The sequence below is a fragment of the Lepus europaeus genome, chromosome 5 (assembly GCF_033115175.1).
Source record: "Lepus europaeus isolate LE1 chromosome 5, mLepTim1.pri, whole genome shotgun sequence".
Lineage (NCBI taxonomy): Eukaryota > Metazoa > Chordata > Mammalia > Lagomorpha > Leporidae > Lepus > Lepus europaeus.
Genome location: NC_084831.1, coordinates 63,931,294 through 63,949,070, shown reverse-complemented (window position 1 = coordinate 63,949,070; position 17,777 = coordinate 63,931,294). Strand labels below are relative to the sequence as shown.

Here is a 17,777-nt window from a genome sequence, read left to right as displayed (position 1 = left end):
CCACAGAAATGTTTGTCAAACTGACAAAGTTCACACATTGTAATTTCCTGAAAATTTTTTTAAAAAATATTGAAAAGGTGTTAGTTTTTTTATGATTTTTCTATATGAGTATCTAAAGATACTCATATATATTTTTATTGTTCATTTACTGAATTACATTGTTTAAATCTTTCAGTTGTACATTAAAATTTTAAGGCCTAATATAATGCAAATTTTTAATGAAATATTATCCTACTTATATATTTTTAGATTGGTTTACTAAAATGAATTAAAAGATTTTTGTGTCTATGGACATGGATAACATTTTCATTTTCTTTTGATGTCTTTTGTTCTGATATTAGCATAATGGTAGCTGAATAAAATGAATTGCAGAGTTCCATTGCTTCTTTATTTTTAGAAAGAAGATTAGAATTATTTCTTCATTAGTGGGGCTGGCATTGTGGCACACCAGGTTAAGACATCACTTGCAATGTTAACATATCATATAAGTGCCAGTTCAAGTACTGGTTGTTCCACTTCTGATCTAGCACCCTGCTGATACGCCCTTGGAAAGCAGCAGAAGACAGCCCAAGTACTTGGGGCTCTGCCACTCATGTGGAAGACCCAGACAGAACTTCTGGTTCCAGGCTTCAGTCTGGCCCAGCCCCAACCATTGCAGCCATTGGAGAGTATACCAACAGACAGAAGATCTCTCTCTCTCTCTTCTCTTTATCTCTCTCTCTCTCTTCTCTTTCTCTCTCTCTCTCTCTCTCTCTCTCTCTCTCTCCTCTCTTTCTGTAATTCTGCTTTCAAAGAAAGTAAAATCTTTACAAAAAAAAGAATTATTTCTTCATTAAAAACTAGAGACCTATGATCCTGAAGTTTTCTGTGTGGTTGATTTTTAGATTAAAAATTCAGTTTCTTCTAATTGTGTATTCAGACTTTCTTTTCTATATAAACTTGGAAATTTGTATCTTTCAGATTGGATATATACTGTTGTGCTAATTTGGTGGTGAGTTTTTCTTAATATTTGCTTAGTAGCCATTCAATTGTTCCTGGAATTATAGCAGTATCTTCTTCTATTGGTGTTTTGTGCAATCTCTTTTTACTCTTAGCAGTCTGGTTAAGTTTTACCCTTTCAGTGATCATATAAAAGACCAACTTTTGATTTCATTGATTTTCTCTATTTTTTTATATTAAACTTTTATTTAATGAATATAAATTTCCAAAGTACAGCTTATGATTTTCTCTATTGATGTGGCATCCTCAGTTTTACTGATTACTATATTTTATTATTTGCATAATTCTATTTTCTTTAGTTTTTATTCTTACTTTTATAGCTTCTTAAAGTTGAAGCTTATAATAGTGATATTAAGCATTTATACTTTTTTGGTGCTATTGCATTATCTTCTGGTTTGCATAGTTGTGAACAAGAAGTTTTAGAATATTTATTATTTCTATTTCCCAATGTGAAATATGTGTTTTATCACTGGCTGAATTTTACTTGTCTAAGATTTATGTCTGTCTGTATGTATATATTTGAAAAAAAAAAAGAATGAGAGAGAGGGTAAGGGAGAGAAAGAGAATCATTCATCTACTGGATTTCCAAATAGCCACAACAATCAGGTCTGGGTCAGACGAAAGCCAGGAACCAGGAACTCCATTGTGATCTCCCATATGAGTGGCAGGGGTACAACCTCTTGGGTCATTCTCTACTGCCTTCCCAGGTATATTAGCAGGGAACCAGATGGAAAGTTGAGTAGCTGGGACTTGAATGTGTACCCTGATATGGGATGGCAAAATCTGAAGTGGAAGATTAACCTGCCACAGCAAAGTACCAGCCCCTCCAATACATTTTAAATTCCCTGTATCTCTTTGGTTTTAGCAACTCAATTATTATATATTTTTGCATGATTTTTGGTTTTTCATCTTTCTTTGAGATTATTAACTTCTTGAATTTGCCATATTATTATAGGTTACAAATTCAATAAACTTTTTTATTCAAATTCATTCCTTGCACCTATATGAGACCCATATATTTATAAATGAGAAACCATTTTATATTGTCTCATGTATCACTTAGTCCATTTGTTTATTTCTTCATTTGCTTGTTTGGTATTTTTTCTCTCTCTACTTCAGTTTGTAAATACTATATACTCTTGCTATTCCTTCAAGTATAACACTATTTGAAGTGTCTAATCTGCTGTTGGTTTGTTGGTTCCTTCCAATTATTATCGCATTTTTAAAATTTTGTGTTCCTATGTAAAGAAATTCCATTTGTTTTCTTCTCCTACCTTGCATTCTGAACCTCTTTATATTTATATTTTTCTTAAGTACTAGAATATGGTTATAACCTAATCATGACATACAGATTTTCCTAATCCTTGTTTCATGGTTCTACTATACTATTTTTAGGTGTCCATCTATTGACTCATCTTTTTCTAGTTATTGTTCATATATTTCTTTGAATATGCAGTATTTTTAGATTTTTTAAAAAATATTTAGCAATTTTAATTGGAAACTAGGCATAAGTTGTTACATTGTTTAATTTCATGCTGAGTGAAATAAACCAGTCCCAGAGGGACAAATATCATATGTTCTCCCTGATCAGTGACAACTGACCAAGCACCAAAAAGAAACCTGTTGAAGTGAAATGGACACTATGAGAAACAATCACTTGATCAGCCCTTGTCCTGACTGTTGATGAACAACTTAATACTTTGTCCCTTTTAGTATTTTTTTGTTCTACTTAATACTATTGGTTGAACTCTGTAATTAACACACAGTTATTCTTAGGTGTTTAAATTTAATTGAAAAGTGATCTCTGTTAAATATAAGAGTGGGAAAAAGAGACGGAGGAGATATATAATTTGCGACATACTCAATCAGACTTGCCCCAAACGGTAGAGTTAGAAAAGCTCCAGAGGATCCAAATTCAATCCCTTCAATGTGACATGTACCAATGCCATCTCACTAGTCCAGTGATCAATTTCTGTTCACAATTGATCATAATGATAGGTCTAAGAGTCGAAGAGATCACATAAACAAGACTAGTGTCTGCTAATACTATCTGATAGAATTAAGGAGAGAATGATCCAACATTAGAAGCAGGATACACAGCAGACTCATAGAATAGCAGATGCCTTAAACAGCACTCTGGCCTCAGAATTAGCCCTTAAGGCATTCGGATCTGGCTCAAGAGCCCATGAGAGTATTTTAGGCATGGAAAGCCAAGACACTCCTGAAAAAAAAAAAAAAACCTAGATGAAAGATCTCTGCCAGTGAGATCCTAGTGGAAAGAACAGAGCCATCAAAGAAGGAGGTACCTTTCTCTGAAGGGAGGAGAGAACTTCCACTTTGACTATGACCCTTCAGAATAAGATAGAAGTCGGTGAACCCTAAAGGCTTCCATAGCCTCGGCAACTCATGACAAGAGCCTAGGGTGATTACTGATACCATAAACAAGAGTGTTAGTTTGTTAAGTCAACAACAGGAGTCATTCTGCACTTACTCCTCATGTAGGATCTCTGTCCTTAATGTATTGTCCAATGTGAATTAACGCTATGACTAGTACTCAAACAGTATTTTACACTTTGTGTTCCTGTGTGGGTGTAAACTGTTGAAATCTTTACTTAATTTATACTAAATTGCTCTTCTGTATATAAAGAGAATCGAAAATGAATCTTGATGTGAATGGAATGGGAGAGGGAGTGGGATACGGGAGGGTTGCGGATGGGAGGGAAGTTATGGGGGTGGGGAAGCCATTGTAATCCATAAACTGTACTTTGGAAATTTGTATTTATTAAATAAAAGTTTAAAAAAGAAATTATTAAGTGGAATCCAAACCTTTATTCATATTTTATAATTCATAACAAACTATAACTTTTTTTTTTTTTGACAGGCAGAGTGGAGAGTGAGAGAGAAAGACAGAGAGAAAGGTCTTCCTTTTGCCGTTGGTTCACCATCCAATGGCCACCGCGGCCCGCGCGCTGCAGCTGGCGCATCTCGCTGATCCGATGGTAGGAGCCAGGTGCTTCTCCTGGTCTCCCATGGGATGCAGGGCCCAAGGACTTGGGCCATCCTCCACTGCACTCCCTGGCCACAGCAGAGAGCTGGCCTGGAAGAGAAGCAACAGGGACAGAATCCGGTGCCCCGACCGGGACTAGAACCCGGTGTGCTGGCGCCGCAAGGCGGAGAATTAGCCTAGTGAGCCACGGTGCCGGTCATAACTATAACCTTTTTAAAATAGAAGCAATCTTGTCCACTAGTTAAAGATACAGACACAATTAAAATTCATTGAATGAATGCATGAATGGAAGAAAAAGAGTTAGGGAAAGGTGCAGGAAGGAAAAAAAAATGATTGTGAGCTGATTTAAGAATGTTCTTTCAGCACTATGTGGTATGCTATGAGAAATATTTAGCAAAATGAAGCAAAACATTGAGTTTTTAAACTTACTAGTTATTTCTATTTGCTTCTGAAAACCATTAAAATAATTTCAGTAGATGACTTCCATAATCTTTTATCAATATGTTGTCCTCTCATTGCTCCTTCAAACCCCATTATTCCTGCAATCTAAAAGCAGTTCCCAGACTTATGTTACCTGATAGATTTGTGATACATTCTCACAAAAACTTTTTGCCTAAAAAAGAATGTGTTCATTAAATTTTTTTTTCCAAATTCCTGACATAGGATTAATGACTTTGAGAACTTTACAAATTAGATCATGATTTTGTTTTCCTACTCTCTTTGAAATCATTGACAAATTATAATATGTATCTGCAAGAACTTCAAAGTCTAATGAAAACTCAGATGGGATAATATTCACCAAAGTCTATGTCCCAATTCCTGGAAACTACAACTATATTATTTTACACAGTAAAAAAGATATTTTTGGTGTAAATGAAGTTAAGGACTAGTGATGTGAAGTTTATTTGGGATTAGGTAGACGGGCTGTTTAATTTATCATGAGCAAGCCAGTTAGGTTAAAGTATTGTAAATCAGATCTTTTGATGGGTTTTGTCCCTGCCTGGTAACTGAATGACAATCAAGTTTTTTTTTCCTTTGAAATTGTACTTAAAAACCCCAGTGCCATGGGGTCCTTTGGGTTTTTTCCTCTCTTGGAAGCCCCCTCCAATGCTGCTCTGGCTAGAAGTCTTTGGCTCTAATAAATCTTTGTAAATCATAAAATAAACAAACAAACAAACAAACAGAATAAATAAATAAATAAAAGGGGAAATCACTAGAGTGGGCCAAAAAGAAGAGATTGGAGTAGATGCAGAAGAGATTAAAGTGGGAGAGGAGGGGCCGGCACTGTGGCTCACTTGGTTAATTCTCCGCCTGCAGCTGCAGCATCCCATATGGGCACCAGGTTCTAGCCCACGTAGCTCCTCTTCCAGTCCAGCTCTCTGCTGTGACCCGGGAGTGCAGTGGAGGATGGCCCAAGTGCTTGGGCCCCTGCACCCACATGGGAGACCAGGAGGAAGCACCTGGCTCCTGGCTTCAGATCAGCGCAGCGCTGACCTTAGCAGCCATTTTGGGGGTGAACTAATGGAAGGAAGATCTTTCTCTCTGTCTCTCTCTCTCACTATCTAATTCTGCCTGTCAGAAAATAAAAAATAAAAAAAAGAACTTTATCTCAACCTAAGGGTCTATCAGCAACCAGAAGCTGAAAGTGATGTATGAATGCTATTTTTAAATCAGTGACCGCTCAGACACAAAGTTTGTCAAGATGCACATATTATTACTACTATAATATATTTATGCATAGGAGAAATTCAACAGACATGAGGAAAAGACCAACAACCACATGAAGAAATGCTCAGGATCACTAGCCATCAGGGAAATGCAAATAAAACAATGATGTTTCGCCTCACCCCAGTTAGAATTGGCTCTCACAGAAAGAATCAACAAACAATAAATGCTGGCAAGGATGTGGGGAAAAAGGTACCATTATCCACTGTTGGTGGGAATGTAAACCAGTACAACCACTGTGGAAGACAGTATGAAGATACCTCAGAATTTTGAAAATACATCTACCATATGACCCAGCAACCCCATCCTGGGAATTTACCCAATCTGTACCCCCATGTTCACTGCAGCTCATTTCACAATAGCTAAGATATGGAATAAACACAGATGTCCATCAACGGATGAGTGAAAATTGAAATCATGGGAGATATATATATATATATATATATATATATATATATATATACATATATATATATAATGGAATACTACTCAGCTGTAAAAAAGAATGAAATCCTGTCTTTTCCAATATGATGGATGCAGCCGGAAAACATTATACTTAGTGAAGTAAACCAGTCCCAAAAAGACAAGTATCATATGCTTTCCCTGCTCTTTTGTAACTAATCTATGTATAAAAACTGTAATGTTCATGAGCAAAATTGACATTTTGAGATTGATTGTTACAGCTCTTGTCTGCACTATTGAGGAACAGTGTTATTTTCTGCTTTTTATTGTTGGATTCTTTACTTAGTGTAAGGATAATCTTATCAGTATAAAGTAAACTGATGGTAGGTCATTGCAAACATTAAAAGAAATAATAAGAAAAGAAGGAGAAGGGAGGGTGGCTGCATGGGTAGGAGGGTGGGTAGAGTGGGAGGCATCACTATGCTCCTAAATCTGTACATATGAACTACATGAAATTTGTTCATCTTAAAAGCTAAATTAGTTAAATATATGTGTGTGTGTGTGTGTATAAAGTTCATCAGGATTTTAAAATTATCCTTGGGACTGGAGCTAGAAATAAACAGATTCCAACATGAAATCAACCTTTAGGTTCATCTACAGATGTAAATGGCAGATTTGTTTACTGAACTCACAGAATTGAACTGAGAACTGAATTGTTCATTGCTATTAATAACTCTTGAGTGATTTTCTTTTTCTCATTTCTGGTTCCTATTAAATATCATGTTAAGACAGAAGCACCAATTCTTAAATATAGTAACTTGTCATCATGGAAACAATGTTTATCTAAACCAACCTCTGTGGCATGCCTATACCTGTGCATTGTCATAATAGCTAATATATATTTTAAGTTCCCATGATGTGTTACCCAGCGTTCTGAGCATTTTCTTGTGTTAACTCACTCCTCACAACAACCATGTGAGAAAGAGTCTGTTACAATCCTAACACATTATAGATGAGTCAAGAAGCTAATAAATGGCAGAGCTAAAGTTTGAGCTTAGATAATCCAGTTTTAAGTGTACAAGAGACACTTCTGTTACATATAATATACCATAGATATCAAGCTGATGGGAAGTACTTAAAAATCACAAACACAAATGAGCCATTCCAAATATAATTCATGAATTCAATTGTAGAGAACTATTTAGTCATAAATTGTTGTGATATCCTAACAATATATCTTCCTGCAGGACAACTTGTACAATGAATCTTATTCTGAGCAAGGTCTTTGGGAAACCATTGCAGTGACTCTGCAAAGCAGCCTGAAATCATTGGCATACCACGTGGCTATGGGCATTTTGAGATCAGTAACCAAGACACAGTGGCCCTCGAACAGCTTTCAGAATTACTTAGAATATAAAACCGACAGGACACAGCGACTCAAGGGCAACCGAGGTAGAAAGTATTGTCGATATTAATGCTAAAACGTCTGACGTAAGCAATTGGGTGATGCTCTAGGCACTCACTGAGCTGCGGAACACAAAAAGAATGGCAATTATGGTAGGAAAACAGCTTGTTTTAGCTGAGGTGACTTTGAGATAACTGTGACACGTTCAAATGGGAATGTCCAGTAGAACATAGTTAAGATTTTTCTATCATCTACCATCTATCTGTCATCTATCTATCTATCTAACTTGATCCACCAGGTACTTGACGATACACCATCAGTAATGATATGTACATGAATGAACAAGATCCCCGAAAGACTGTGAGTGAAGGGGGAAAGGGCCACACGGAAAAACAGTGTTTGACAGATGTGAATATGTGAAGGATATTGGCAAAGTAAAAGGAAAGGATCAGAGGGTGAGATGAAAAGTAGTGAACAATAGCCTAAAAGTTAATGGAAGATACTTACTTTGTCATTTTTTTTTCTGAAATATATGGACATTCTAAAGAATTACTGTTACTTCACAAATAATTTTTAGGTAGCATAAGGTAAGTTCACATATCTTACCTAACCATAAAGTGAAACCAAGATACCATTTAGTGCCTAATATAGAACTTTCTCTGACCAGGTTCTTATCAGAAATAGGAACAGAAAGATATTATAAATCATAGCTACATTCTTCTCTGAAGGTGATTATAATAGTTGTGTAAATAAAAGCTTGTGAAATTTCTTGAGTCCTCCATATCTTGAGAAAGGACTATACTTGTGATGTAGTATACACAATGGAAATTATTGTTTAAATTATAGGCAGTACCTATATCTTTCCCAAAAAATTGCATTTAATGTTTCTGTTAGGCTCTATCAACTTAAAAAGGAACTATGATAACTATAGAATATGTCCTCACCCTACTCCCACCTATCACTTCAAGGTGTCAGCAAGGATAACTCTTTTTAAAGTTCTTTCCTTCTTCCCAACTTCTTCAGATGTAAGCATTTACTTTAGCTTAGATTCTCTGTGCTCATATCTTATAGGGCTTTATTAAATCACTTATCAATATATTTATATATTGTTCAATAAATATTTATAAAGTATATGTTTTGGTCATTATGTTAGACCTCAGGACAAAAAGGTGAGCAAAATAGAAATTGTTGTTCTGCTGGTGGAGATTGGTAAAACCAATGACCATTGGAGGACTGCCATATTACAATGTGTTTATATTTCATCTGCCTTTATAATTTGTGCACAGTTTACCCTGGGAGAAAATATCTCACAGTGTCTACATTTATAATGGATTCCTAGGATTCTATCTACCCCTTATAAAAAGCTGCAACAGTGTGACTATGGTGATGGTCCCTGTGTGTTTAGTTCTCTATATCACTTCAGCCTTGATCTCTTTGCTTTATTTTCAGAACTAGGCAGAGTTACACTGCATATATGAATTGAAATACTCTATGCTTTATTTTAATATATTGTGGCCAAATCCTTTTCTGTCAGAGAGGAGTGATGGCAAAGAGGTCTAATCTAAGTGTTAAAAGAAAGGATTGGTCTTGCATCCAGATGATAAAGGGTTTATATATGGAAAACAGATGGAAATAAAAACTAAAGAGTAGCCAAGAAAATTACAGACAGCTAGTATACTCCAGAGTATATACCCTGGGTAAGGCAACTAAGTTCAAATCTAGAATTCAAATTTGGTAACATCAGACTGAGAACAGAGCAAGGATAAGTTGAAGACACAAACAGAGTTATGTGCATAACAATAATAGAATGCTTATAGCACAACTTTTGAGAGCTGATACATGGAACATGGAAGTAACAGCTGGCTTAACGTACCACAGATTTAGTGAAGAAAAATAAGATGCTGACATGCTCTTATGCTTTGTTTCTTCTAACTGTCTTTATACTAATATCATTGATAATGTTGGCAATATCATCCATTCACTGGTTCTACAGTTAGTGAGTTATGCATCTCATAACCATTTATAGGTAATTCTAATAGCTGTAAATACAGACCTAATTCTATGGTTGGTATGGAAAAAGATCTCTATATATGTTTATGAAGATTGTGCAATCAATTACAGGTACAAGCATTCAACAGTCTTGAGCAGTGCTCCCTGGAATTCCTCATGTCAGTCAGCATAGGATCCTGATATTGGTGATATTATGTCAGAAAGCTTCTTGCAATGGCTGCCTATCTTTCAGTCTGCTGTTTAGCCCTTTAGGATAGAGAATGTCTGCTTCTTCCTGAATTGAGCATCTATTGTTTCTCACTTTTCATTAAACGTTTTTGGTTCCTGGAGATATACAAATCTAATGTGTTTATTCCTATCTTTAATATTTTTAAGTCTATAATACATATTTTGCCATATATATATATATATTATAAAAATAATCATAATACATGGGGCGAGTGTTGTGGTGCAGCAAGCTAAGCAGCAGCCTTCAATGCTGGCATCCCCTGTGAGTAACAGTTAGAGCCCTGGCTACTCTACTTCCAATCCAGCTCGCTGCATGTGCCTGGGAAAGCAGTGGAAGATGGCCCAAGTGTTTGTGTCTCTGCCACACATATGGGAGACCCAGAGAGAGTTCCAGCTTCTGGTTGCAGCCATTTAGGGAGTAAACCAGAAGATGCAAGATCTTTCTGCCTCTATTTCTGTAACTTTTTTAAGTAAATAAATAAGATTTAAGAAATAATAAACATATATTCCTGCGTGTTGAAATGAACCATTTCAATAATGTATTTAAAGGTTAAATAATAGTTCATTATTCAAATAGGTCACAGTGTATTCCTGTTAACAAAGGCATGTATTTTTGTGGTAGTTCTTCTTAAAATTGGTTAAAATACAGAACTAAGGCCAGCGCCGTGGCTCACTAGGCTAATCCTCCGCCTGCAGCACCAGCACCCCAGGTTCCAGTCCCAGTTGGGGCGAAGGATTCTGTCCCGGTTGCTCCTCTTCCAGTCTAGATCTCTACTGTGGCCCAGGAAGGCAGTGGAGGACGGCCCAAGTGCTTGGGGCCTGCACCCGCATGGGAGACCAGGAGGAAGCACCTGGCTCCTGGCTTCGGGTCAGCACAGTGCACCGGCTGTGGTGGCCATTTGGGGGGTGAACCAACGGAAGAAAGACCTTTCTCTCTGTCTCTCTCTCTCTCTCTCACACACTAACTCTGCCTGTCAAAAGAAAAATAAAATTAAAAAAAAATAAATAAATAAAATAAAGAACTAAGAATATCTAAGAAACATTTTATTATTAAAGAATAAGCTAGACATAGTAGATTTATTTTTACAGAATTTAACAATAGTACACATTTTCACTGATGATTGGATTTGTTTTGTACCACTCAACAAGGTCATTCACTGGTACAATATGAAGGGTCTTCAGAAAGTTCATGAAAACATGTGTATTATAAGAAAATACGTGCGTGGATTTCAAAAAATTCAGTACCAAAATAATTATAAAGTTTAGTTCTACTTTCCATGATATCCTCATATATGAGTGTTCCCCAGATTTCAAGTTATTCTTCTGTTGTTCTTCACAATTCAAGTATACTTTAAAAAGTATTGGATATGAATAGGTATTTTCCCCTTAATTTAATATTTCTTTTTCTTTCTTTCTTTTTTTTTTTTTTTTTTTTTGACAGGCAGAGTGGATAGTGAGAGAGAGAGAGAGAGACAGAGAGAAAGGTCTTCCTTTTTTGCCGTTGGTTCACCCTCCAATGGCCACTGCGGCCGGCTCATCACACTGATCCGAAGCCAGAAGCCGGATGCTTCTCCTGGTCTCCCATGAGGGTGCAGGGCCCAAGGACTTGGGCCATCCTCCACTGCCTTCCCGGGCCATAGCAGAGAGCTGGCCTGGAAGAGGGGCAACCAGGATAGAATCCGGCACCCCAACCGGGATTAGAACCTGGTGTGCCGGTGCTGCAAGGCGGAGGATTAGCCTGTTAAGCCACGGCGCCGGCCTCAATATTTCTTAAGGATACATTTATGCCTAGAACATCTTCATTGTAAAGATGAAAATAAGAGAAAAAATGGAGAATAATACAGACATAAATTCTGTATTGGTGTACTGAAATTAGAGAACTAAAAAGAGCAAAAATGATTGTAAAATCATATTTATTTAAGAATATGGACTTCGAGAATAACTGCTACTTTCATAATCTTGCATTTGGATACCTGAAATCATGTATCAATTAACTTCCATCTCAGAAGTTTTACTTCCCTCTATCTGTAACTTGGAATCAGACATGTAAATGGGAGAAATGAGGTAATTATACATTTTGTAGACACTCAACTTTCTACTCTCTAAGCCATAGTTACCTTGAGGGCAGACTCTGCAACAGCCCACACTAATATGGACCCAGAAAAGGGAGCCCACAAAGAGAAAACCTTAGTTAACATGGATTTTAGACTTGGGGGACTGTAAACAAATTTCATTTTTTTAAATCATTAAAATCCACTGTTCTGACTTGTTTTCTAAATTCTGGTTCCCCACAATAGTTTTGGTAAGATGGTAATTTGAAGACAAAAATAACATTGACTTTTGAAAACATATCTTTAATGAAAGCATTGCTTCATTTCCTAGTTTCATGTGGTATGCATTGAAATGTGATTTTTTTAAGGCCCTTGCAAAGAGGCAGCAGAGTCTCCCATCTTGAAATTCACATAGATTTATTCTCCTTTGCCATCCTTCTGATAATCAGGGTCCTTTGTGCCCAATGATTCTCTGCTTCCACATAAATAAACATTTCATTATTAAAGTAAGGAATCTTTTTAAAAGTCTCATTCACTGGGGGATAGTCTTTCATGTGTGATTATGTATTTGTGTTTTTAACCTATGGCTATTTTTAGTGAAGCAGAGAATGCGTCTCCTAGAATATAAAAAAAAATTAAACTGTAGTTTGTTTTTATGACATCAACACTTAGTTTTACAGTCATCAACCATTTTTATGAGATTTGTTGAGTGATTTATATTTTGTGTGTACAACCTATCTTTCTTAGCCACATTAATAATTTTGGAAGGAAAATATGACAATGGTTTAATATATCTCTATACTCTTATCAAACCATCTGGCTTGAAACATTGAATATGGGTAGGAGATTTCTCCAAATGAAAAGTAACATTTAGTTAGGTTAAGTGTCAAGTTGCTAGCTCACACTGTATAAAAGTCAATATGTACCAACCCATATTAGTGAATTTCATCCACACTGCTAGGAGGTTGTTGAACTCAATTACAAAAATGTGCAGAGCTCTATTTGATGTGTGAGGAGGTTAGGAGACCACAATCAATTAAAAAGAACACATGTATATCCTGTTCTGGGGAAACAGTTGTTATGGTATCCCTTGTTCTGCTTCTGCTTTTTTCTCTGAGTTTCCCTCTGAACATAAGAGAACAAAGAGTTTAATAATTCCCCAGTTTCATTTGGAATTGTTTTGTCAGCAGTATATAGTAGGAAGTCATGAGATTGTTGTTTTACTTGAATGATGCCTCAGGCAGCTAGAATTAAACATGCTGTATTTTTTTTTTTTTTTGCAGCCAAACCATTTGAAAATGGACAATATTTGGACATTTATGGAATCACCCGGGACCAGGCTGGGGAGTATGAATGCAGTGCTGAAAACGATGTGTCATTCCCAGATGTGAGAAAAGTAAAAGTTGTCGTCAACTGTAAGTCTCATCAGCTTATATCAAGATAACTTCTGAGTAAAGTTAACACTATCAGATTGGTGCTGCTCTTTCTTAAGAGGTAGCATTTTGGTAAAGGTCACTTACTAACATTGAAAATGTGTTAAGTGTTGGAATGATGATCTGATGCAGCTGTGGGGAAGGTCCAGCCCACAGGCCATATTAGGCACACAAAATCATTTGGTCTGACCTTAGGAAGGCAACCATAGTCAGGACTCAAAATTCAATAAATCTGTAGCAGGTCAGTTTTTAAGATGATAATTTTATCTTCCTTGTGAATGGTGTTATAAATATCTAAATGGCCCTTGACAGAAAAAGTACTGTGCCCCTGGCATCAGTTGTCTCAAGTAATCTCACAATTCAGTTTGATATACAGATTAAAATGTTTCACATACAATCTTAGTCCCCTGCATTATCAACTGTGCTATTCTTATGTATAAAACTCTGTAAACATGTTTACTTTTCCTTATGGATTTTTCATTGAGTCACTAGGATTAATTTAAATGTTGCATTAGCTTTTCATTGCTACAGAGAAGTGACTAAGATAAGCTACTTATAAAGGAGAAAAGCTTATATTGGCTCATGGCTTTGGAGGTTCACTGTAAAAGATCAGGCAACCCTGTTGTTTGGCATCTGGTGATGATTTTCTTGCTGGCAGAGTCCTGAGGTATCATAGAGTAGCATATAGTAAGAGGGAAAGTGGCCAAAGAAAGGATCACAGGCAAGCCAGGAAAAGAGATTATGGCTATATGCCCCACTCAGATTTTATAACCAACCCTCTCATAAGAACTACCTTCCAAGGTCATGCCTCCAAAGACCTAAGGACCCCCATGAAGCTCACCCGCATCACCAAAATTGGACTAAGTTCCCACCCTCTTAATACCAAGACGATGTGACTTTGTTGTTAAACATCTGTAGGAGTTCAGGAGCTGAATTCTATTCAAACCACAGCAAATGAAAACCCTCAATCAAACCTAATGGAAATGAACTGTGCTTACCTCTACTCAAGGAAAAGAGCTGTACTGTGATACTTCTATTAACTATTAACTTGGTGACTTAATTCTATTTAGTTAGAAAAATGTTGAGAAAATTAAGAAAGAAATTTCCCATGGACATAATTACTAGGAATTTACAACATATGTTGTACATCATTGTGCTCCCTTTCTCTAAATACCCCCAAAATACTAAGATAATTTATCAAAAATATTTTTTGGATAGCCTATGACCTCAATTACAATGATTGCAGTGGTCTTTACTTTTTAAAAATAGCCCCCCTTAGCCTTTCTTTCAAACATATTCACATTGTTCCTTGAATAAAATGCCTTTGCAAAAATATTTTACCCAAAGTACTTCCAAGATGCATTTTTTTTCATTCCATTTATTTATTTTTCTATATGACCCTTGCCACTTTGTCCTTAATATTGTACCATGGATCAGAAGAAGTTGTTTCATATATACCCAGAAACGCTAAAACTATTCAGTGGTTGTTTCATATTATTGTGAGTCTTATAGTCTCATGGGTGAAAAAAAATAACTTAAAAAACTCCTGACAGTTGAGCTGTCTGCCAGAGCAAATCACTGTAATCAACCAACATTTGTCAGTGACTAATCTATATAGTTGGAGTTGAACTATCTCGATTAGACTGAGCAAATGTGAATGGTACCAGATCAGAAGGCAGTTTGTGAAGCGGGATATCTCATAGTGTCTTGCAGGCAAATTATAGCAAAGTCCACTAAGAAGCTCACTAAAATGGAATATTTCTGCCCTGCTCTATCAGAATTCTTGGGAATGCATAGCCTGGAAATTCGCATTTTACCAAGATCCTATTGATTCTCAGGACTCCTATTAACAAGGGCTGCTCCTCTTTCTTTTGAAATGCTGAAATAATAGATAACACCAGTAAAAATCCTTCTGCATTTTATCACTAATCATGCTTATCTGAATATAATATATATATATATATATATATGTCGATTTTCTTGTTGGAGGGTTAAGGGGTTTGGAAGGGGAGGATTGGAAAGGAAGAAACAGAACTATTCAGGAAGTAAAATTTCTAGTAGTGATCACTACGGACTGAAAAGCAGAGTCAAAACTGTCCAATAAGCCAGGCACACAGGCTCAACAGGTCTTTAAAAGGATGTCCCTGACTAGAAGGAGAAAATGTGAAAAAAAAAATGGGAAACTGAGAAAACCAGCTATTATATATTCATTTATAAATGTATTTGCATGGCCCCATGCTCCCTGTCTAATCTACACTTTCCAATGTATTCATACTTGCTTTCTTATCCCTGTGGCATGAATTCACTGCAATTGTCGTTTAATTAGATGTTACTTTTTCCTGGACAAGTTGGGGCATCAGACTGAGAAGGATCAACTTAAGGAAGCAGAAACTAGAGGAGAAACTAAATAGAAAGAAAGACACATTAATCCAATTAATTATCATCATCCGAGGAGGTAGGGAACTTTAGAGCATGGGCCATGTAAGGCTCACCTAATCATTTGGTCTGGCCCTGCCAAGGCAGCTGCAAGTTGCATTAAAGAAATCTATAGCAGGCTTTTTTTTTTTTTTTTAAGATTTATTTATTTATTTATTTGAAAGGCAGACTTACAGAGAGAGATAAAGATCTTCTGTCCACTGGTTCACTCCTCAAATGACTGCAATGGCCGGGGGTGAGCCAGGCCAAAACCAGCAGCCAGGAGCTTTTTCTAGGTATCCCAAGGAGGTATGAGTCCCAGCCACTTAGGCCATCTTCTGTTGCTTTCCCTGGTGCATTAGCAGGGAGCTGAATCGGATAACAGTCAGAACTCAGATCGCACCAATATGTGATGCCAGCATTGCAGGTGGCAGCTAAGCCCACTGTGCCACAACGTTGGCCCAAAAGCAGGCTAACTTTTAAGATGATGATTTTGTATGGCCCACAAGTGATGCTATATTGAAGTGGCCCTTGTCAGAAAAAAATGGATCTCCACCCATGAAAGAATCTGGGTAGAGAATCCATTCATAAAGGAAAAGGGCAAAATGGACAAATAAGATAACAAGTATGAAGAGTCTGCCACAGTTTCATAAAGGTTGGCAGAAGACTGACAAAGATTATTCCTCAGAGCACTAGCTATGGCATGATATTGCCATTGTTTCATGTTACTTCCCCAGTTACTGCAAGGAGATGTCATGAGGGCTGGGTGACACCTTCACACCCAGAGAGTTTATGCTATAGCGGAAACATCCTGGGCATATAAAACTAGGATTGCCTGTAATGGTAGCAAACAAACCTGTACTTTGCACAAAAGGAGAAATTATCTTAATTATACTGAACTTGCAAAGAAATCTTCCCTTTGCTCCAAGACTGTAAAAATATAATCAGCAGCAAAAGCTGTCAATGCCTCTCCTTCCAAGATGTGCAAAAACACGAAAAATCCATGGCAAATTGTCTTCTCTGCAGAACGTGGGGGCGGGAACGTGAAGCAGAGCCTAGAGATAGCCCATCAACTCAAGAAAGTGCTAAAATCTATTTTTCAGGGGTATCACACCTTTGAATAAGTAGGAGAGACAATTTTGTTAATCACTTTTACTTACACGGAAAAGTAGGAAGGGAAAAAAGGAGAAAGAAAGGTGAGGACATCCCTTTTAAAGAATAATATAGGGTCCCACATTGCAGTACAGCAGGTTAAGCCACCGCCTGCAACCCTGGATCCCATAAGAGCACCAGTTTGAGTCCTGTGTGCTCAAATTCTGATCTAGCTCCATGCGAGTGTGCCTGAGAAGGCAATTGGAGATGGCACAAGTGGTTGGGCCCCTGGCATCTCTGTGGGAGACCTGGATGATGTTCCTGGCTCCTGGCTTTCTCCATGGCCCAGCCCTGGCAGTCATGGCCATCTTGGGAGTGAACTAGCGGAAGAAAGATCTCTGTGTCTCCCTCTCTGTGTAACTCTGCCTTTCAAATAAACAAAAATATATACTTTTAAAAAGTCATAGTACAGATTGTCTTTTTAAAAAACTGGCTTTACATAGGTAATATACAATCATAAATTGACATATTACTGTAGACATAATAACTTCTCCTGTTAAAGTAAATGAGCTCATGAGGATTTTTAAATTATTTTAAATGAGCAGGTTCATTTTTTGTCCCTCCATGAATCATAGTTTTGATAGCTCCTAAAGGTTCTTAAAGGTTCCATAAAAATTCATATTTAATACTTATTGTATTTAACAGCAATTGTGTTTAAGAATGATATCACACATATACAAGTGATTTGTATACCTGTGAGTATTGGAGTGTATATTGTCCTAGTTGTGATAATACTTGCAAAGTGTTAATTTTGTGAAATTCTGCCTTTAAACATAAAAAATTGAGCACTTCCTACAGATTGTACTGACTTGATTTCCCAAAGGAAATTAGTCAAAGCCTACTGAACAAACATTTTTTCACGAAAGCATAAAATTGAGCTCAGTGGTCAACATTACCAGCATGGCCCTGCACATCCCCTGCCAACCTGGAGATTCCCCAAAGACAGGATC

The 17,777-nt window shown here is 36.8% G+C and overlaps 1 protein-coding gene across 1 annotated transcript in view; it reads left to right on the top strand.

Annotated features, from left to right (window-relative positions):
* Positions 1-17,777, top strand: part of NEGR1 (neuronal growth regulator 1) — a 952,382-nt gene that overhangs the window by 620,356 nt on the left and 314,249 nt on the right. The window contains exon 4 of the mRNA XM_062191543.1: positions 13,111-13,242. Coding sequence (XP_062047527.1) covers positions 13,111-13,242 — 132 coding nt within the window. The remainder of the gene's footprint in view (positions 1-13,110; positions 13,243-17,777) is intronic.